Source organism: Catharus ustulatus, chromosome 1 (genome assembly GCF_009819885.2).
Source record: "Catharus ustulatus isolate bCatUst1 chromosome 1, bCatUst1.pri.v2, whole genome shotgun sequence".
In the NCBI taxonomy this organism is placed as follows: Eukaryota; Metazoa; Chordata; class Aves; order Passeriformes; family Turdidae; genus Catharus; species Catharus ustulatus.
The window spans coordinates 62,012,310-62,035,991 of record NC_046221.1 but is presented as its reverse complement, the minus strand read 5'-3'; the positions used below and the strand labels follow the sequence as shown (position 1 = coordinate 62,035,991).

The window sequence follows — 23,682 nt, the reverse complement described above, 5'->3', positions numbered from 1 at the left end:
CTCTGGATTACAAGCCACACTCCGGGTTTGGACCAAAACTTTAGTCAAAATGGTGCAACTTATAACCGTGAAATTACTGTACCTTAAAGCTTGAATATTTTTCTAGCTGTTCAAGTTGATTTCATACAAGACAATGTTTCACAAACTTCATCCTTCATCCACATAGTGTATTATTCATGTATACATTTGGTTTTCATGTCTGATACCTCACCATATGTAATGCTAACAAAACTGTAGCAGTTCAAACTGCAGGCTATAATTGCTAAAAGTAACAAGTCTATAGCAAGTATTTTTAGGAATGCAAGAAATAAAATTTACAGTAATTTTACGATTATAAACCGCACCATTTTGACTAAAATTTTGGTCCAAATCCAGAAGTGCGGCTTATAATCAGGTGCGGCTTATATATGGACAAAGAACAAAAAGTTGCTGTTTTAGTTTAGAAGACAGGTGTCTGCTGAGAAAGGCAGGAGCTTCTCTTTGAAATGGAGAATGTAAACCCCCTGCCTCCAAATTATTATAATTTTGAAATCAAGGGGCTTTCAGGCAAAGATATGGGAATTAGGAATAACAGTTTTTTACTAGGGAAATTAAAATAGAAATACAGTACTACAAAGAAACAAACTCCAAACCCTGACAAAGTCAGAGTACAACCTGACACCCCGTCAGGCAGGGTGTTGGTAGCAGTCCCATTAAATGGTGGCTGCATCCTCCTGCAGTGACAGATGTGGTTCAGTTGAAGCAGTGGTCCTGTAGAAGGTGCAGTTTCCCTCTGGAGGTGCAGTGGTGATGTGGAGAAGTCTGGTTTTCCTCTGGAGTCCAGTGGAGAAAGGGGCTCCCTTAGTGTCCCAAAACCTCTGCTTTTATTTTGGTAAGAAATGTTGGGCTCTTCCCCCTGGGTGGAGCAACTTCCAATGGGATGCAGTGATTTTATCAGTCACTCAGTGGGACTCAATGGGCCATTAGCAGAAAATGACTCGCTGGAGGAAGGATGGGTTGTGAAAAGATAAGGAACAATGCCCCACCTGGCTTCGATGGATGGCCCATTGGCAGAATATCTGCCGTTGAGATAAGGATCACTGCCCCCACCCTCAACAGATGGTGATAGAATAGATACCTTTTATCACACTCTGTATTGTAACGTGCGGCTTATAATCAGGTGCGGCTTATGTATGGACAAAGAACGAAAAGTTGCTGGCATCCAGAAGTGCGGCTTATATTCAGTGCGGCTTATAATCGTGAAATTACTGTAATCTGTCTTCATGTAGTAACAAACTAGAAGACATTACATACATTTCAGATGCCATAAACACAGCTCATAGTGTCAATGGATTGTAGAATATAAAGAAGTGGCTGGTTCTGCATGACTGAAAATGGCAGTCAGAAGTTTTAAAACTAAAACTCTGGGCAGTACTTGAGATGCTGATCTTTGACTAAAACCAATAATCCATAATACTGTATGTGGTGTTATATAGTGTGAGCTGATCCACATTATGAATTGAGAATCCTGGAAGGACATTTGTTTATGCCAGAAGGGCATTTGTTTATGATATGTAGTTGTATAATGTTTGACTTGTATTATGTACATGTGTACAAATTTTCATCTACACATGCATTCATATTTACTAAATGTTTCAGTTTAATGAGCCTGTGAGGTACTACTGAGTGTAATGAATGACTGCATGAGCAAGGCTCTGCCTATGAAGATATGATGACAACTATAAATTAAGTAAACATTCTGCTTTAATAGCCAAAGGTAGTACTAAATCAGGTGAAGAGATGTGCAGTTGAGAGAGACTATCTGAGTTTTTCTCCCGCTTGCTTGTCTCTCCCTGTGGGCTTTTTTATATTTGTTCAGTTGTTTGAAAGCTGAAAATGCTACCATGAAGAGCAATTCTCCTCCCATATTTACTAAAGAAAACAGCTGTAAGATTGGAGAATTATACAAGCGGTGCCCTGGGAAGACAGTAGGGAATTTGACCTTGGAAAGATGAAAGGAAGGCAAGGAAAGTTGATCAAGTGCTAATATAATAGATCTGGGACTCAGGGTGGGAAAGGAGGTAGAAGAAGAAATCAACAACAAAGAAACTGTTTGTGCTGGAAGGGAGAGAATGCACATATATCCTTTAATAATGCTTTTTTTATCATTTCAACTCATACATTAAAACTATATGGCAGTGAAATTAAATGTTTCCATTCTAAAACAGCCTTAAATTTCCTTTTTGTTTCTCAAACAATGCTTGAAACAGTAGTAAAATTATCATATTGAATAAATATGCTTTAATATAATGAGAATTTGATGTTAAATGGAGTCTTATAAAAAGATGAAGCTACAAAAAGCCTGTAAACAGCATAAAAATTGCAGCATGACAGAAAAAAACCTAAGAGTTGAAAGACTAGCAGGTCTTTATCATAATTTTTTTTAAGACTTCTATTGATGCAATGTTTGCAAATCACTGGAGCCTAAGGAAAATAATGTAAATGGTTCATTATTTAGCTTATTGAACTTTCCTGCAGTTAGGTTGACGGATGATGCCAATGTTTCCCAATCACCAAAGTACCATTTTAAAAGCATTTTTTATTGAATAAAGTGCTTTGAATATTGCACCCTGGAGCTTTATTTAGGGAAATGGTTCAATTGATGTTTTCTGTTTAACCTTAGCACTGACCTATCACAACATATTTGGTTAATAAGCAACATTATCATTTAATAGACTTAACTGGTTTTATGCATCGTACTTTCTCAACATTGCAACTCTGTTCTCTTAGATTTTGTTTATGGATCTGGCTTGACTGCAGTCTTTTGAAACAAGATGTTATTTGCACAGTGGTCTGTTGCATTATATAATATTCCATGATCACACGATAGGATGTAAAGAGCAGAGAACAGTATGTAAGTATAAACTGTTCTTCCATGTAGGAAAGTATAAGAAACAACTCTGTAATATGCTGGCTGCACAACATACTTAATGAATTGACTTGAGGAACTCTTAAAATTCCTCACATCTATGTGTGTATATGTGTGCATCCATATACAGATATAATATAACCATAACAAAGTATGCACATTTAGAAGTAGGTACATTCATCATAAAAGATGTATTTATCTGTTGGTAGAGTAACCTGAGATAAGTAACTGATTTTGTATTCATAATGCAAACCCACTTATGCCAGGCTCTTTGTTTCTTATGATAAGTGATCAATATTTCATTTTCTCTGAAAGAGTGGAAAGTTTCATTTGTCTGTCACTTGTCCTCTACAGCTGTAGCATAGCAAACAATAAACATTCACTGAGAACCCACTGGAGGAAAAAAAAAGCCAAAACAAAATAACCACCCAGTTTCGACTTTGCTGTCATAGGTGTAGGTTCTTCTCATCTGTAGAAAGCCAGCTACCTTAATGTAATGAACAATCATAAAAGGATATAAGCTAAGTAGGCAAAGCGATAGAGTTCAAAGGTCAGAGACCCAAGCAATTCAGGGCATGCTATGAACAGGAGCCTTTGAAGACCTTTGCTCCCCTTAGTCAGAAAAGGTTGATCAGTCATGATTTTTAATGACTGCTTACTCTCATAAACCAGCCATTTATTGGTTATGCTTTGTCCTGCACTGTTATAGTCTCAAGCATTCCTAATTCCAGGATCTTGAATATTTAAATACTACTTTAAAGTGTGGTCAGTTATTTAATTCCAACGTTTCTGTCCAGAGACAACAGAGTTGCTAAAATTAATTACAAGGATACAAAGCCAATCATTTAAAAACAGACAGGAAAATTATATGCCCTTAGTGAAGCAGCTTTTGTGTTTACAAAAGTGAAGCTGTAATGTATGAGACATGTTGTATTGTTTAATTCATTTTATTGTGTGTGCTTATTGAAGCAAGACTAATTGTGTTGTTTTGTCAATGTATTGTGAAAAGCAAATCACTCAGTAGCATAAAACCATCACTTGCATGACCTTCGAGACCCACAAAGAATAACTACTCCATAGCTTGTCTTGAATATTGATTGGTAGTTTTTTCACATGATCAAGCTGTATTTTTAAGTTAATAATTTTATTTTAATTATGAAGAGGTTTTTTATGAAAAATGATGGACTGCAAATGTTAGTTATAAAATCACTGTTTATAAATATAAACAAAGTAGGGCTGATTGGAGACAGATATGAGTTGTTGAACAGTCCTAATGGAAATGGTTGGAAACACTCAGGCAGTGGGGAAAGGATGTCTCACTTCTTCTTTTCTGTTTCCAAAACAATGGCTTTAGCTTTAAAATACCACACTTACAATGTCTGTATACCTTGTACAACATTCTTATTTTGAAAGCAGATCCTATTATCTGAAGATGCTCTTATATACCTTGAAAGAAGTACAGGTCAGTTGCATGAGAATTCTTCTAAGCAGCAAAACTAGCTTACAAAATTTCCATCTCTAGTCCTTCTTTCTTTCCCTACAAATTGCTCCCTCATATATGCCAAAATCATTGAAGACTTTACTTATGCAGGTTCTTTTTTGGTTAAAATGGTCAGGTTCATTGCAGGCTTCCAGGAAAGCTGTGAGTACCATGTGGTGGAATGCCCAAACTGCCCTCTGAGGTGGAGAACTGCCAACTGCAGCCACAAGGCAGTGGATCCTTTTCGTAAACTAATGTTAGCTCAAAAGAGAATATTGTACATTGAAAGTGACAATTATTTGTTCATAAACTGTTTTGAGCAACAAATACTATAAATTTTGAGCAGTTCACTATTTCTGCTAGGGAGCAGAAGTGATAGTCTGGGCTATAAGGAAAGGGAAGCAGGAGCTGGGCTTGATAGCCAGGCTGCTAGAGGCTGTGGCTTAGTGATGGGGTGTACAGCCCCACAGTATCCAAGAATGGTGAGCAGAGCATGTCTGTGATCGAAACCTGTAGTCAAGAGTATGTATTATTGTACAGGTCAACCCTAACCCAGTGCATAAGCTGTCTGGTTCAATTTGGTTCCAGAAATTAATATTTTTAAACAAATGGGATGATTCTGTCCCCCAAACATGGACATGTGGCCATGGTGTTTGGCAATGGTGCTTTTGAAGTTTCACCTCTTCACACCCCTCTAGAAATGCACTCGTTCCTCAGGTGACTGAGTTAGAAACACATTCCTACTTGGAGAAGCTGCTTCCACCTCCTGAGCTGGTACTGCTCTGGGTGATGTTGTGGATTGCAGAGTTACTGCTTTATTTGGGAGAGTTTCCTTATGAAATCTCTGAATTTGACTTTGAGTGGAAATCTGAGACCTGGTAGTTGAGATGTTTGATATTTGGGTCTGTGAACTGTAGAAGCTCAGAGGTTTGGGTGGCCTCTAGTGGGGAGACTGCTGACAGAAGCAACCAGAGTTCAAGAGTAGGCATATGGTAAATGGAAGCATCTGAAAGATTTAGAGTAAGAACACGAAATGAGGTGTTTCTCACTGACTCGCATCAGATCTGTTGCATTTCTTTCCTAATTTGGAAGTTGCTGCTTGGACATTGTCACATGAAAGGTGGATGGCCCTTTGAGTTGCTACTGAGGAGGAAGAAAATCAGCAAGTTAGCAACCAAAATCTCTCTTTGCCTCCATGTACATTACCTGTCCTTGGAACACTACACACTTAGTGGGTTCACTGCGTACCTGTGTCTCTGTAATGGGAAGACCATTTACCCACCAGTAGGCTTGTATCTCCCAGGCAGCTGGTTTCCATAGAAGGGAAGCTTTGTGATAAACCAGGAAGATCCATAAAATACTCAAATAAGTCCCTAATCTGGATTCAGGAAGTTTGACACATTTCATCTATATATGTGTATCAGCAATTTAACAGTCATCAGCAAATAAATATTATCATTCCAATGGATTCTTTTAAAACAAAATGGTAGCATCATCATCTAAGCCTTTTGTGCTTGTGCAACCTTTAATCACTTTATCTTATCTGACTTCATCCATTATGTTAAGCTCTGAAGAAGCCAGAACTGCTATATTTTCTTGGCATTCTAGGGGCTCTTGATTTAGACACAGTAGATGGAGAGACCATTTTAATGTAGAGTTTCAGAAGTGTATTGAAGAGAAGATCATATACTTGGAGAGGGGAAACCTCAGAAGAGAGAATTGGCTAAAAATCCTTTTTCTGAACTCTCTATAGCCAGCCTTTCAGTAGGTATGTACTTGTTGAGACTTGTAATATAGGTGTTCATGCTATTTGTGAAATACTTGTTTAGAAAAAAAAATTCTACGTTCTAAAAGCTTCAGGTATTTTAATGATAGAAATCTGGCCATGTTGTTTTGGGTGCTGCTGTGATTCATTCTGAATGATGGGAGTCAAACTCATCTTTCTCCCAAGTTTTTTTCAGTGTCCTTGTAGCATGTTTGACTCTTGAGCCTTATTGACTGTTTCTTGTATGGTATTTGCCCTGATCAATTTAAAAGAAAAAATAAATATACCATTGTGTATAGGCCAGGTATAAGAATACAAAATGACTGTGCTGCAAAATGCTAATTCAAATGGTATGTGAAGCCAAGCATAAATGAAATAATAAACAGATTTGAGTCTCCAAATTTAGAACACTTTAGTCCTAGCTGCACAGGGACACAAATAAGATGATAGGGTTTTAGTAGAAAGATGCAATTTACAGGTCAGAATGTAATAGTAACCCTTCACTGTGAAAATTTAAAATTAACCTTGGAAGTACTGGATTGTTTACAGCTTATGTGGTACTTCTGGTGAAGAAGAAAAGTTTGTAAAAAGGCTTCCTGTAGTTTTCAAGAATTTAAGACGGTGCTTTTCCATTACTGCGTCTCACTATATTCTCATCTGTTGGTGCCTACACAGATGGCACTACTAGGGTTTTTTACAGGATTTTATTCTAATTTTAGATTTTAGTAGAAGCTGAGGTGTTTTATTTGCTTTGTGAAATTCTTAGTGACCATCATGTCTGTTGAACTTACCTAGAGAATTTTCTACTTTCACGTTTTTTACCAGAGTGCTTGATTTTTGATAATTTTTCATTTTTTGAGTGCTTGATTTTTATTTGTTTTTCATCTTGCCTGGGATTAATAGCAGAACCTATTAATCCATAAAAATCATGTGAATTTTGTTTAATTATCTTTCTAATGATTTAAAAATCTGGTTTCTGGTAATGATTAGCATTTGGAAAGCTATAAGATTGAGGAGGAGAAGTTTTCTTTAATCAGAAAAAAATTAGGTATGGAATATGTCTTGTATATAAAACGGTAAAATCAGTAGAGCAGTTTTCCTAAAATACTAATTTTTTTTAAGGAACAAATCACATGCGGTGGTGGGAGATATTTAAAGTGTAATAGAGGAAAATGTTGAAGCTAGATGTCATCCACTTCAAAGCAACAAAATTTTGAAAACAGGACTTTCTTGTGTGAGTTTGTAGGATATAGTATCAAAAGCATGGTTTCCATCTTATTTGATGTCAGGAGTCATATTACTGCTGAAACAAAGTATTAAAATTATGCAAGTGAGCAAAGTAGACTAAAAATAAGGTCCTTTACTTACCTATTTATTACCTCTTACATTGTCTCAACTTGAATGGAACTGTAGATATAATGAAATATTTTATACAGAAATACTCCCAAATTCTTTTACTTACATGATGGTCTTGGTGATATAGAAATCATGTTCTCATTTTGCAAGATTTCTACTCGATGTCCTTGATGTAGTGTTGAATGTACGTGGGGTGTTTATTAGAATAGTTACTTCTGAACAATATATTCTGAATACCTCATTTTCAGCAATAAATTCAAAAAAGTTTTTATATTCTTCATAAGAAATTTTGTAAGCTCTTCAAGGGAAGCATGTAATTTGATGTGTTTTTATACTCAGTCTGCTGCTCTTCACTTTTTTTTCCCCCAGATTCTTGGAAGAGTTTAGACTTTCATTCTAGCAATAGTTGTTTGGCTTTAGCCTACTTTATATAGCAGTAACATAGACCTTTCACATTTAAATATGTCTCTTTTTTTTTTTTTCCTTCTTCTTTCTTTAGGTGGCTCTGGTGCAGTGGACTGAGAGTGTGGGTCTCACTCTGGTTAACCGGGATCTGACCTCAATGCAGCTGAAGACCCCTGGTGGACACATCCTGACGTACTATATCCTGCAGATCTTCCCCTTCACTTCCGAGAGCAAGCGCATGGGCATCATAGTTAGGGTAATTTTGGGGATTTTCTGGGTGTTCGGTTTGATTTTTTAAAAATGTTGGCAGATCAGACTAATTCACTCCTTCTGCAACAGACAGTACCACAGAAATTCATTGATTACATTTGCCTGTGTGTGGATTCACTGAATATGCAATGAATGTTGCATCATTAAAATGTGTAACAAGCATTTAGGCTAAGTTATTTGTAAATTTTTAATTACCAGGTATTTCATAGATACGGAGCTTTCTGGTTTGGGTTGGTATTTGCCACCCAAGAAACAAAATATAAGTTAGAGGGGATATAACAGTGATATTTTAAAATTTAGTTTAGGGATGCTGAGAATTTGTTATGTTTGTTGACTTCAGTTAGAGCTGGTCCTCTTACATGGAAATAGAGGACATATATCTCAATGGAATCAGAGATAACACTGGAAATAGTATCATCAAGTAATAAAACTTACCCACTTCTTAGCAAGGTACTTAATCTTTTATAAATGAGAACCTATTGTGTGCTTCAGAAAGCAATTAAGTTATTGGTGGGTAATTGTTTTGACTTCATAAACAGATATTGCTTCCCTCCCCTTCCATTTCCTTTGTAAAATTTTAGGATGAATCTTCGGGAGAAATTACATTTTACATGAAGGGTGCAGATGTTGCCATGTCCACTATTGTACAGTACAATGATTGGTTAGAAGAAGAGGTAAGAAAGAAAATCAACATTTACAAAAATAAATTTTTTATAAAAATTTAAAATCTGAAATATGTCGGATATTATTGGGATATGGAGTAATGGATTTTGAACTTCAGTTATGCATACCCTGAATGGGTTTTATTTCTAATTCCTAAGTAGCATACAAGAAAAGCGGAGCTGGTAGTAGTAGCAGGACACGTTCCTACTTAAACCAAGGAAAGTTGTTTTTCATTGACTGACCTTTCACATAAAACCTAATTACTTCTGAGAAGTATTCTGCTATCAATCTGTTTATCCTGAAATGCCCTTGTTTCATCAAATCTGCAGTGAGGTAGGATTATGAATTACAAACTTCGACAAGCATTGTGTCCAAACTAAATTTTTACCACATTTATGAAACTTCAAATAAAATAATGACTTAATTTCAAACCTGATTAATATTTTTTCACTATGTGTTCTCATAGGTACCAGCACTCATCTTATTTTTGACCCTACATAGAGCCAATATGTTAATACAATGATTACACCATGTATGTTCATAATGGTATTGGCAATATGAATCAATATCTGCTGCAGGGCAGTTTGATTTATTCGGGGACATGAATAAATTAAACTCCCTCAAGACCTAGCAAAATGTCATAAAAATTACTTTTGGCGATAATGATGCACAATTAATTGTAAAATACTTGTTTAATTTATTTAGCTTTATGAGGTCAAATCAATAAGTGTTTTCACTGGAGAGCCTTGTTTTTCATTAAGACACGCTATTCCATGCCTATTTTTAATGTGTAGATCCTTCTCTGAGAAGAGATATGTTCAGTGAAAAAAGAAATGTACCTCTGTTATGTGCCTCAGAAGTAGTTTTGATTTATTTTAAAGCTTCAACCTAAAAGAAATTTCTTTAAGCTAGGAGAGAAGATATAATTGACTTACTGATAGCAAACCACTTCATTTAGGGGACCTGAAGTATAATTGCTTTTCATCCTGTTTGTGGCCTCTCCAGAGCAGTTTGAGTCTAAAGAAACACCTAAATTTGTGGTACAGATGCACCGTGTTAGCAGACAGTATAAACGAGAACACAGGATTGAATATTTGCATAACTGTTCTGTGCTTTGGTTCATTTAGTGCGGCAATATGGCACGAGAAGGACTGCGCACACTGGTTGTTGCCAAAAAATCACTTACTGAAGAACAGTATCAAGATTTTGAGGTATGAAAGCACAGAATGATCTTGCACATTATCATATTTAATTACTTCAAGGGGAACATTCCTCTTTTTTATGTTTTAAAGTTGCAAAAAAGATGATTCGTATTTAAAAAATACATAATTGAGGTATTGTCCACAGTCTGTTAAAGACTTTGTCATTCATTAGTGATGGTTCTGCATTCACATGTAGGATCCTGTTTGCTTTATTTGTGGGTTGGACAGTGTTTTCCCAGAAGCTAGTGTAATGTTATTTTGTAGCTTCAGCATGACCTAAAAAAATCTACTTGTTCTCAAAGATAAGACCTTTCCTTCTTAGAAGCTGTGATGCCTAATTCTTAATAGTTCTTCAGGAGGCATTCTCTTTAGGTGCGTTGTCACAAGAGCCCTGTGTAACATTGGATATAAAGTAAAAATGCTCTTTAGTCTTGTTCTTTGTTAAAGATATTTAACGATAAACATTTAGCCTAATGAATCCATGCTATCACTGAGTGGTAGACTGAATGCATACTTAATGAGTTGTAGAAAACTCTAAATGGTTTTGTGTTTGTGCAAACAGAGTCGATATAACCAAGCAAAGTTAAGCATACATGATAGAAACCTGAAGGTTGCCGCTGTTGTAGAGAGTTTGGAACGAGAAATGGAATTACTGTGTCTCACTGGAGTAGAAGATCAGCTGCAAGCAGATGTTAGACCAACTCTAGAGATGCTAAGGAATGCTGGAATAAAGGTACATATTGCTGATATAACAGGTTATCATTTACTAACTTTTTTAATCAAGACATTATTTATATTTGTCTGTACTTATTCTTACTTTCAAAGTAAGAAATGTGTCAAGCCTAAGCACATTCTGAGCATGAACTAGCAGAAACAAACAAGACACTGTGTGTGAAGTTCCCTTGCCTAACACAGATTTCATCAATCTCAAGCTTACTTCTGTAGGAAAACTAGCAATGGATAGATGTGTGTGTGTGTCTCAGTCATTTATCCCCTGGCTCTCTGCAGTAAACTGTCCGTGCTGACACTAAATGAGTTTGGCACAAGATTTGTGTGACAACAGTGTTTTCCGGTTTGGCACTCATAAGAAGTTTCAGCAAACATCAAAAGGTGAATTATTTGAATTACAATTCAGAACTGCCCTTGTGGTTTGTTCAGTTCATGTTCAAGGGATGGCATGAAAAGCCATGCATAAGAGTTGGTTGGCTAGACCCCTATCAGTTGCACATATACAAGTAATGCATTTGTTTGAGGGGGGTTTCAAGTCAATATATGAACAATATCTGAGCGGATGGGGCAAGATTACAAACATTTTATTCTGAGGAGTATCAAACTCTGCTCCAAATGGTTGTAATGACTTTGCAATGGTTAAACTAAGTCAAACTCAGTGGGATATTTTGCATATGGTGTTTTTGCTGGACTTCAGCTCCTGCACTGTTTGCTGGAAGGACAGCTCAGGAAGGCAAAACAAACCAGGAGAATTTTGGAATACTATGACAGTCATTTCCTTACACTGGTGATTGAGTCATCTTACTAACTAGTCATCTAGTCAACTAGTCATCTAGTTCTAACAAACCTTCTTGGTGTTAAGGGGCTGAGAAAACTGTCACACATTAAGAACATAGCAACTTTATCCCTTAAGCTTTACTGCCTTGTCAGTTCTGTGTGGTCAGTGAGCAGGATCTCTTTGGAGTGTTGGGACTGTAGCTCATGTTCCAAGATTTGCAGTCTCATGGCTTGGCTGCCGCTTTGAGATTATCACCAGGGTCACAGACTGTTGTGTTGCACCATTTTGCTACAAATGTCATCTGTATCCTCACTTTTCTGATCAAGGTAGTATCAGAGCTATAGGGAAAGGATTTTATGCTTCCCCAGAGCTTTACTTTGTCTTCATACACATTGAGACATTGGCCCTTGTGAGAACAGAAAGGGACATTGAGACATTGGCCCTTGTGAGAACAGAAAGGGAATGGAACTGCAAAAATAGACAGTTCTTTTCTGTTTTGCATACTATTGCAGTAAATACTGTTTGTTAATCTTACTTTAAAATGCACAAATCAGTATATTTTCTTGACTAATCTAATCCAAAAAGGTGCCAGAGAGAAGTTGGAGAGAGATGTCATTTAGATTTGGAGAACAGACATGCTAATGTCCAAAGGAGTAAACTCTTACATTAATTTGCAGATATGGATGTTAACGGGAGATAAACTGGAGACAGCAACTTGCATTGCGAAAAGCTCTCACTTAGTGTCTAGAAATCAAGATATTCATATTTTCAGACCTGTAAGTATAGATCTAACATTTTTGTTGGTTCATCAAAGGATGGCTAATAGCAGTGTTGCTGTATTCAATTAGTAGTTGGCTGATTGTTGAAAGTTGTTGGGTTATTGTACTGAGTATCCTAGTAATGGTCAAGAGAGTAGTACTTAGGTTGTTATTCAATGCTGTAAAATTCATATAAGGGCATTGGTTTCTGGAGTTGTTGATGTGCTGTAGAAATCTTTGCAGCCATATTTGGATGATGCAGGTTCAACACGCATTTCACACCCTTCATAACAGACATAGCAAGATACCTGTCAAGAGTGATGGAGAGGGGTCTGTGTGAGGTAAGATGCTCTGCCACTAAGAAACTGTCCATCCATTTAGGCTGTCTGAATGTCATTCTTTCTTGTTTTAACTTTTTCATGGATAGAACTCTTTAGAATAAAGCAAAAATAATCCTGAATGAAACTGCGAACATCCTCTGTCTAAACATAGATCAAATTGGTATGAGAAATTTTTTTTCATGTCATTATATACATGTGCATTTTATCAACAGACTGTTTAAGTAATTGTTAGAAAAGTAGACTGAATCTTCTTCTATACATTTCATATGCGTAGTATCCCCTTAGCTAAAGCCAAATAAAAATAGATTTTCCGGGTGCTGATTGATGCTGTGTGATCAGACATAATGTGTCTGTTTGTTGTAAATTAACCACTTGCACCTACAGAAATAATTATATGAATATAATTTACATGTAAATGTATTTTCTTCTGAAGCATCAGAGTGGCAAATTAGGCCCTGCAGACTACTATTTGCAATTAAATTATTAATGCTTCTGATAAAACTTCAGATCAATTTTTGTTGACCTTTCCATGTTGTAACACCACAAATTAAGTCTTCCTGAACAAAATGTATTTAGTTGAGTCAGATTTTTATTTTCATTACCTTGACTGGTAATAGGGGATCAACATAAAACTGTGTTAACTTAGAATACACAAAGTTTTAAATTAGTTAGAAAATGCATTTATACAGAATTATTTCTGTGGCTGTATTTGTTACAAAGAAATAACTTCTGAATTAATGTAAGAAAATATCAAACACTCAAACACTTCTACCACAGTTATAAATTAGAAAGAAAAAATTGTTTCCTACTCTCTTTCCAAAAACCTGTGGTTTGTTTTTAAACAAAACTGTTTCTTTTTAGAAGTCTCAGCTTCTACAGTTTGTAATTCTGGAGGTATTTACAAATTCAAAATACAGTATATATATATAAAAAAAAGAGGTTTCTCTCAGGTGAAATGTAGAACAGAGAGGACAATCACTGCTCATCAGTGTGCGTAAGTGCTGACATCTCTTCATTGCTGCAATGCAGAAAGAATGTACTAGGCCAACACAGTCTGGTGTTCCTAACTGCTGTGAGACAAGGAGATTGCTCTTTACATGCCTAATTGTGGGAAAGAAGGAAAAAATTCTGAATTGCGGCATGCGTATGGGTTTTTTCTCTTTGCAAAGGCTTTTTAACGTAACTCAGATTTTATGAGTAGTAGAGCCTTCCTGGAGAGAGGAAAGTTCTTTGAACTGCATCTGGGCGGATAGTAGTGGGTCAAGGACAAAACTTCACATTCAATGTAATTAAGATTCATATATCTTAATAATTATTTAATCATAGTGTTGACAGAGACAAAATTAAAAGTGTATTCAGAGCTTGTGTTTTATTCTGTGCTTGGAACTTTGTCTAGCATGATAGCTCTGAAATACATTGATATTTATTGAGGGAAAAAAACACACAAAAAAACCCCAAAACCAAAAACCAAACCAAATTAAAACTGAAACAAGTCAACAAAAAAAGCAAACCGAAAAAGCCACCAAAACAAACCAAAAAACCCACCACACCCAAACCTGCCAGTCTCCTCAAAATCTGGTTATGATTCCAATTTTTCATATTCTGTTTATAGCTTAAAACCTTTTAAAATTGATTTAGTAACCTTTGACTGGGTTTTTTTTCCCATTTCACAGCTGGGCCTTTCTGAAACAATTATGTAAATAAAAAAATCTATTATCTAATTCTTTCATATTTTACCACTAGATCTTGTCTTCAGAGTCATGCAAGATCCAAAAGGATTAATACTAATGAGCATCTTTATGTGCCCTTTGAAATCTGTGCCTGTTTACTGAAATTGAAGGAACAATTAATAGAAACACTTTTTTGTTATTCTAAGAGCCTATATTAATGGTTAATAAACAAAACCAATTGAGGTTTGCTTGGGAAATTTTTCTATTTTTCTCTAGATCTGCCAGGGCGGCTCAAAATTCAGATATTTTAAAGTGACAAAATCATTATTATTTTAGCCCTTGCTGACTTTGATGAGGAACCACTTAAACTGACTGCATAGATTTTACTTGTTTGAGGATTACTCTTTCACTTCATAAGATTTGAGTCTTACAGCAAAATTCCATGGGTATTAGACTTACAGTGGGATAAAACACTTGAACCAAGACTTCTGGGTATGAGTCCTCATAACTTGATTTGTTTAGGCAGGGACGTTTTAAGAATATCACAAAATCTTTTAACTGAGTGTTTTTTATTGAAGGTTGCCACTCGAGGAGAGGCTCACTTAGAACTAAATGCTTTTAGGAGGAAGCATGACTGTGCCTTGGTGATATCTGGCGACTCACTTGAGGTAAAAACTTGGTTTCTGTACAATTATTTATGTGTTTATGGCCAGAAAGTAATGTATCAGCATCTTCACACTCTTTTTCAAGTATTTGCCCATACTTTTAAGTAGTGCTTAGAGATACTTTTGCTTATCACTGAGCGCAAATTGGATGATATATGTCGTAGGTGTGCAAATGTTACTGGGTTTCTAGTCTTCTGTACAGTAACAGGATGGAATTCGTATACAGCATGCTTTAGTACTCTCTGTTCTCTTAACCTCAAAGCATGTTGGTGCTCAAAGTGACATTCTCTTTGATTTTAAAAATAATAAAGGCACAGTCAGAAGAACCTTTTTTTTTCCTCCCAGTTGGATGTTGTACTTGGAAAACTTCATTAAAAAATGTTTTTATGCGTGTTTTTGCTTTGGGTTACATGTAATATTTAATTGTAAATAAATCCAAGCATCTTTTTTTTCCTCAGGTTTGTTTGAAGTATTATGAACATGAATTTGTAGAGCTGGCTTGTCAGTGTCCTGCTGTAGTGTGCTGCCGATGTTCCCCCACCCAGAAAGCCCACATTGTGAAACTGTTACAGCACCACACCGGGAAACGCACATGTGCAATAGGTAACTCTTGGCACAATCCTCCTAGTAAAATCTATAATAAATGTAATCAGCAGGTGGCACCACAGAGAAATAGCTGAAACAAAACCACAGAGACTTCTTTAGCAACCTTACCAACAGCCAGGTATTGCATAGTTGTGGCACAAAATGCCATTCCATGAGAAAGGTGTGGTTATCTTCTCTATTCTGCAGGAAGGTCTTGATTACTGAAGTAATTAATCATAAGTCATAGATTAATGTAAAAATTTAAAGGTGTTTAAGAGCTTTCTCAAATACTGTAAGGCCAGGAGAATAAAACCTCTGAAGAACTGAATATTGCAGTGACATTTTCTAGGTGATGGAGGAAATGATGTCAGCATGATCCAAGCAGCAGACTGTGGAATTGGAATTGAAGGCAAGGTAATGTTAACAGTTTCATTGTGAAATGTGTGTCACATAGCAACCTAGTAGAATGTGATTAGAAGCTTAATTCTTAAACAACAGCAAAATGATCATTTACTTTTTCTAGTTAAAGTATTCTGCAAGATGATAAGAATGCATATTCTTCAGTATTTTTGCTTGTGTGTCTTCTGTTTTGTCTTTTTAAAAGCAGAAAATACTATAGTTATTTCTGTGTAGCATTTACCTGGAAGAAGCAGGAGAAACAGTTAAAATGGTTACAGCTCACTGCATCTTTGAATATGCACAAAAAATTGTCATGTCTCGGTGAGGGGTTGATTTTCAAAGAAGGAACAAACTTGTCTTTTAAAATTAATTATTGCTTAGAATTTTGAAACTTGATACATTATTTTGCACTGGGCTTCATATTTGAAATATTTTTCTTTTGTTCTAGGAGGGAAAACAAGCTTCTCTAGCAGCTGACTTTTCTATCACACAATTTAAACACATAGGTAGGCTGCTGATGGTACATGGTCGAAACAGTTACAAAAGATCAGCAGCACTTGGTCAATTTGTCATGCACCGAGGCCTTATTATTTCAACTATGCAGGTATTTAAAACTTTGTTTTCTGAATAGTTAAAATCGCTATGTCTGTCTTTGAAATGTCACGAAATCTTATTCACTATTGTTATTTTTTTCTGTGTCATACTGTTTTATATACAGAATTATATTAAATCATTAATTATCTGCTTTTTGTAGGCTGTATTTTCATCAGTCTTCTACTTTGCATCTGTTCCCTTGTACCAAGGATTCCTAATGGTAGGGTAAGTCAAAGCAAAAGTTGCAATATCTGGTGATAAATACAGCAAACTAACTGGTTAAATAACACCGTGGGCTTGGTGTCATCCGTGTTTTCCATGCATTTATCATGGGTACACTACCAAAATTTGGGATGAGTGTACCAAGTCACACTAGGTTGGATATGCACTGTGTGAGGAGGGAAGTCTCGTTATCAGTTCTCTGGAGAGAAGGATCTGCACAGAAGAAGTTACCACTGAACCTGTGCACATACAAGGGAAATACAATAAAGAAAATCTCCCAGACCAGGTTCAGCTGTCACACAGATTGATGTACATACCTCAGTGAGAATCACAGGGTTTTATGTTAAAAATGGAGCTGAAGCTGCTAGGAAATTTCCTCTGAGAGTGCACTGTGCAAGTTTGCCACATAGATTTCCATTCATGTGAATATGTGCAGCATTAGAAGCACCTTGGTCATGTTGCAGCAGCTGGTTTACTAATATGGTTCCCCAAGCTATACAACTGAGAGCTGTGCATGTGTTCATGTTTGTCCCTGTTCTGTCCCTGCTGACCTAAGAGCTTCTTTGTAGTCTCCTTGTAAATAATAACTTGAATCGACATTAACTTAAATCTTAGTGAAACCATGGTCTAATTAAACTGGACTTTGCAGAGGCAAAAGGTAGAACTCTCTAAAATGTTTGCAGAATTTTTTCTAAGTTCCAGGGAAGTACATATGAAAATATGTATCTGACATATGTACAATAAAATCCGAAGCCACTTACAGAGCTGTTAAGACTCTTATTCATCCACCTACCTACTCCAGATTGTCCAAAATACAGTGCTCTATTTTTTCTTCAGTTTTCATACATCCATCTGTAGATGGATGGAATTTAAGTGTCAGGTCTTTGGACTGATTGTCCAAAGTGCAAGTGCACAGGGAGTATGGTAACAGGTGATAAACTTGGGTGATAGAAGAAAGAAATGTGTTCATTGGTTTTGAGTGGATAAGACCTCTGTAACTTCTCACAACTGACAGCTCTCAGAACCACAAGAGAAGGTTGCATGTGAAAGCTGCCTAAGTACTGGAAAAAGGAATCAGTTTAATTTCACTTGCATAAAAACAGTAATTGAACTCTGTAGATCAGTTTAAAATTATGTCATACGAAAGTGTTAATGTGTGTTCTTTCCTTTCCCCTAGGTATGCAACCATATATACTATGTTTCCAGTCTTCTCTCTAGTATTGGATCAAGATGTGAAGCCAGAAATGGCATTGCTATATCCAGAACTTTATAAGGATCTCACAAAGGTATGAATGTCCTCAGTGCTCAGCTGCAAACAAATGCTAAAATATCCAGTGTGCAAAACTAGGAATTCTTGTAATCATTTTCTTATGGTATTCCAAGCAAGACAGATTGCACAACTATTGCCAACATCTGTACTATTAAAATAATCCACAGTACCAAACATTTCAATCATTTCTATTAATATATTTCTCCAGTCACCAGTGATTGTACTGAAATAATTCAAACCTTAAGGTATGTTGATAAAGCAGCCTTGACTCTGGCCCCAAAATCTCTGATGTGGAGTTACTTATGTTTACATTTTCACATCTTATTTTTCCTTTTTAATTGGTAGATTAATTTATATTTTTTTTCCTAACATGCAGAAATTACTGCTCATGTCTTCAAAAAATATCTTATTTTAAATAACAGATATTTGTAACTGATATATCTGAACTCAGTCATCCATAGATACTGCAGATGGTCTTTTTTAGGGATAGTAAATTTTCAAATGTGTTTCTAAAAGTTCAGCAGCAGACTCTAGTTAAAGAATATCCAAACTTTTCTGAGTCTTTTTCTTTATAATCACATTAAATTAGCTATTACCTATGTCAGTCTGGGATCATTTTTTTTCCTCTCTTGGAGATCTTGGTTCTTTCTCCAAGAACCAAGAGAATCTTTGAAGTTTTTGAAATTTCAGTCCATGATCAAACTCAAAAAGGCATGGCCTTCACCTGCTAAACAGAGTCATAAGCTTGGAAAGCCATTCACAGAACTTGGAACTTGCTACAGTAATGAAAAAGAGCTGATTCTTGCCTGTTCTAGATTGACCATTATTTTGTGGCTAAATGGCTACTTTATTGGACACTTTATCCTTTAAAATGTGTATCCTTTCAACTCTTCAGTTCTAACATGTTTCATCAGTACCCTCACAGAATGCAAGAGTCATATGACATGTACAGCATTTATTCTTTGATTTTTGCATATGTTTCTTTCTGTACCATCCATAACCAAAAGATTTACAATTTATTTGGTAATAGTTACTTGCTGAAAATTTGCAGTAGTCATAAATTTATTCTATGAAAGCTAAAGGGCAGTTTATTGAACGTTTAGATGTTACTAGTAAATAACTAGTAAAGATTTGCTTAAGGTTTTGGCCAGTAAGTACACAATGCTGTAGTTGTTTTGAAGACTGCATTTTATAAATAAAAAAATAAACTAATTTTACTGTATTTATCATTCTGAAAACCAGCCAGCGCATTGCAAGCTGAAGTATCTCTGATGTTTAAGGCTTTAACTTACTCCCAAATTTAGACTTTGTGCGATTTCTATACAAACTTGTAAGGAAGAATTGTAAAAACAAGTAGAAACTTTGTAGCCTTTATCAATTCTTCAAATACTGCTTGTTGTACTTGTAAAATGTTTCTCTAGCAATGAACTATTAAAAATACATGAGCTGAGTAGATTTTTTTTTCGAAGTTGTGTTTAACTATCCTCTCACATGTTTCCCTTAGGGAAGATCTTTGTCATTTAAGACCTTCCTCATCTGGGTTTTAATCAGTATTTACCAAGGTAGGAGAGAGTCCTGATTTTGCTGAACTGAGAAATTTTTGTCTGCTATTAGCAATACTGTTTTTCAGCTGCAGGTTGAATTCCCAGAGCTTAACATTTCATCAGCAGTTATATATATTGCTTTCTGTTTATCTTGTAAATCGATATTCCTGTAGTGTGCCAGGCCCATTCAAAACACAGCATGATTGGTATTTTTATTGGTGCATGTCGCCTAAAAAAGGACATGTTTTTAATTAAATGCTAATCCAGAAAAATTTTAATGAGTGCTTATCACATTGCATGTATTTACACAGTAGTTTTCTTTCATTGAATGACAGAAGTACTGTTGAAGAAATCTGAATTATGTAATCAGTTGAGAGTAATTACACTTTCAACAATATCTCATTTATTTGCAGTACTTGACAAAATGAGGTTAATTAACAGTTCATCAGATATATTGCACTAAAAGGTGTTTAATTTTCTAATAGTTTTGTTTCTGTATGGCTTTACTTTGGTTGGCTTATTTCACATGTACAAAGTGAATTAAGTAAATAGCCTTCTTTTAGAAAGATCAATGTTATTAAAAAAATACTGGACAAATGTTCATAATGAGCAATCAAATGCTCTGTGTGCAGCTGTAAAAACTGGTACAGTGAAATTTCTCTGTGTATTGCCAACCTTGTACACCTCTCCACCCCACCAGGTGGTATTCTGATGTATGGAGCCCTGCTGCTTTTTGAATCCGAATTTGTACACGTCGTTGCCATTTCCTTCACTGCCCTGATCTTGACTGAGCTCTTGATGGTTGCACTGACCATACGAACGTGGCACTGGTTAATGGTGGTGGCTGAATTCCTCAGTCTTGGCTGCTATGTGGCCTCTCTTGCATTTCTAAATGAATACTTTGGTGAGTAAAAGTATTTGAACAAAGAACTGGTTTGTATTTTTAATAATGTTAATGTTTTTTGCTTCCTTTTTTTTTTCAAATAAGAATAGTTGATGTTTTGAAATGCAACTTTCTTTATAAGAAATATAACTGAGTCAAAATTAGGCCTACTTAATGTTGGGTTAAAATATTCTCTTACAATCTTTATCCTGTTAGTATGGTTTATCTAGATTATAAACTTTATTCAAACCACTCATGGCTTTTCCATCCTTGGTCTGATATTGACAGTCCAAATTGCATACCTTAAATTGGCTTTGAGATTTGGACTATTGAAAATAGACAGACTTTATCAAAAAATCAGGATCTTTTGCTGAATTGGTGCATTATTTTGTACACCAGACCAAGTGGACCTCATTAGATCTAACTCACAAGGCTAAAATTGCTGAAATATTGCTGGGGAGTAATGCAGCAGCCTAATAGGAAAGATACCTTTTATAGGAACCTTTGCTTCATAATTACAGTAAGCTTGTATTAAGCTTGTTTTGCTTTAAGTTTTGGTATGCCATACTGTGTCTTAAGGTTCTGATTGTTCATAGTTCACGAGATGAACACATTTTAACTGCAAATCTTAGCAGTCAGAAATCTGAGCATCAAAATAATACCTATTTCTTCTTGGATCAACTTATCCTTTATGAAAAATAAAGTATCTCGGTGTGATTTTACAAACATAACTTAAAGAAATATACATAATAGCTTTAATTATATCTCACAAGGAGCAGAATCCAGCTCCTTCTTCTCTGCCTTTTTGTATCTGATGAGTATGGAGTTGCCCTTCTTCAACTGTTCATTTCACATAGCAGAATTAAGTGTTACATGGCAGTTTCTAGAAGTCTTACAATTCTGCCTTCACTCTCTCAGTTCCCAGGTGTTCAGTGCTAGAATACTGTGTGTGCATTATATAATTATTAATTTAATCAGTAAATGCTTCGCTGCCTGGTCCAGGTGTTCTGTTACTTCCCAGATTTCTCGGGAGTCAAATTTTAGTCAAGAAACAACCCTGCTGGGCTTGGTACCTGTATTGCACATTATTTCAGGTTTGCCAGAGCACCCTTTTGTTTTCTCTGACACTGAGGCACAGACACATTAATTGAGATTATTGGTTTGATTTTTTTAATCTCAGCAGCCAGATTACAAATTAAAGGAACAAACAAGAACAGATATAGGTACTTGCACTTGAACCCAGACTTCCAGGAACTTCATAAAGCAGAATTTGCAGCTTCACCCTTGAAAGTCTCTCGTATTGGTGACAGCCAGTCCTTCAATCCTTTCTGGTGTTGTTCTGTGAAAAACACTTTTAGGTGATGTTCACAAAGGTGTAAACCTGCAGGAGCTTTGTTTCTTGCAAACTTTTCCATAAAGGGGAATGTTTTCCTCTCTGTGTTCATGTATTTGCTGGGCAAGCCCAAGCAACTGAGTTCATAAATGGTTGCGTGGCTTCTTGCAACCCAGGACTTAACTTCTCTATTTTTTCTGTTTGAGAGTACTGAAAAGGCTGCAGTTTCATGAGATTTTGTAAAGATGTATTTTACTGTGTGTTATTCACCAGGTACTCTGAGAAAATGCCTTTTTCTTACTCTCACTTCTGCTTAATGCTTTCTGCTTATTTATTCTTTCTCATTATAACTGAGGGGAGGGAGCTTTATTGTGTATGTGATGTAGCATAAACCTAAGTGATGGTTTGCAGTTCAAGAAACAGAACAACTTCCATGAATCAGGAAAAAGGGTCCAGACTAATAGTGCTTTACTTCACTGGCAAATAAACTTATTTCAGTGATGTTGCTTATAAGGATCATCATTTTCCAGAGAAATTATGAGATGACATGGCACTCAAATTAGAAAGGCAAAAATATTTGATGCTGTTCTACAGCTCTGACTCATGAAAGTAAATTATTTTTTATGTTTCTGAGTTAACTGCACACCATGGCCTTTTTAGGGTGTCTATGATAGGTTACATAGGTTTTCAGTATGTCTGAGCAGGCTTAGGCTAAAACTGCATAACAAGTTTATACATTAAAATTTAATATGCAAAGTATTTTTAATGAGCAGAGTTGGAACAGTAAAGCATTTCTTTATTGCATTTTCTGAAGTGAATTTTCATTCACATGATCAAGTTGTTTATACAACTTGAAGTGTTATTCACTTGAAGTGAAATGCAAGAAAAGTGCCAAACTATTCACAATCTTAAAGCATGACCAAATATAAAATCTTTATGTTTTCAAAGTGCTTTGATTTATTGCTGCTTAAAATAATCTGATTGACATGTGAAACGCAATACTAATCCAGTTAATGCTACTATCATCTTTTTTATTTCCTCTTTGTGTAACTAACCTGTTTGGGTTTGATTTTTTTTTTTTGCATAACTTTTGTATTTTCTGTAAATCTATCCTTTCATTTTCCCTCTTTATGAAACAGGTATAGGCAGAGTGTCTTTTGGAGCTTTCTTAGGTAGGTGAAGTTTAACTTTTCTTGAAATTTTGGGATGACTTTTTATTTTTTGATCTTTAAAGATTCACTCAAGAGTAGCAAATTTTTTAATATATGCATTTGTAAATAATGGGAAAAATAAAAAAAAAAATCTTGAAGTTCCCTGAGTTCCGGGATCTTTCCATGATAATTAAGTATGACCTAATTATCAAAAATATGGTAAAAAAAATTCATTAGCAAGCATAGTGTGTCAGCATTCTTGTTAATTTTTTATCATAAACAATTAGCTTTTCCAAGTGGCTTGTAGCAATATCACTACATTGTTTTTCCTTGAAATTTTTGGGCTGTAATTTAATCTCTATGATTTTAAGAATCATTCCATGTAAATGTTGTAAGAAAAATAATACAGAATAAAAGATCCAAACTAGCAAAATTTCTGGTTGGGAACTTACAGTGGGTAAAAATCATTCTCACTAGAAAAAAACATAAGATTACAGTAATTTCACAACCATAAGGCGCACCGGACTATAAGGCACACCCGCCGGGAGTTGGCAAAATTCGCAACTTTGTAGATCAGATAAGGCGCACCGGACTATAGGGCGCACTTTTTTTTTGCAGCGAGGCTCCGCCCCCAGCTCCCTCCGCGCGGTTGCTGGCCGAGGCCCCGCCTCAACCCGGCAGTCATTGGCCCCCGGGCCCGCCTGTACCTGG

General features: G+C 35.8%; 1 protein-coding gene across 2 annotated transcripts in view; it reads left to right on the top strand.

Moving 5' to 3' along the window:
- Nucleotides 1-23,682, top strand: part of ATP9B (ATPase phospholipid transporting 9B (putative)) — a 172,500-nt gene that overhangs the window by 145,079 nt on the left and 3,739 nt on the right. The window contains exons 16-29 of one of the 2 annotated variants that reach the window (XM_033052712.1): nt 8,009-8,170; nt 8,766-8,858; nt 9,975-10,058; nt 10,612-10,782; nt 12,234-12,332; nt 14,904-14,993; nt 15,449-15,593; nt 15,925-15,989; nt 16,423-16,578; nt 16,729-16,793; nt 17,968-18,076; nt 19,565-19,622; nt 20,305-20,508; nt 22,960-22,992. In XM_033052712.1, coding sequence (XP_032908603.1) covers nt 8,009-8,170; nt 8,766-8,858; nt 9,975-10,058; nt 10,612-10,782; nt 12,234-12,332; nt 14,904-14,993; nt 15,449-15,593; nt 15,925-15,989; nt 16,423-16,578; nt 16,729-16,793; nt 17,968-18,076; nt 19,565-19,622; nt 20,305-20,508; nt 22,960-22,992 — 1,534 coding nt within the window. The remainder of the gene's footprint in view (nt 1-8,008; nt 8,171-8,765; nt 8,859-9,974; nt 10,059-10,611; nt 10,783-12,233; nt 12,333-14,903; nt 14,994-15,448; nt 15,594-15,924; nt 15,990-16,422; nt 16,579-16,728; nt 16,794-17,967; nt 18,077-19,564; nt 19,623-20,304; nt 20,509-22,959; nt 22,993-23,682) is intronic. The other variant, XM_033052723.2, reaches the window with a different exon arrangement.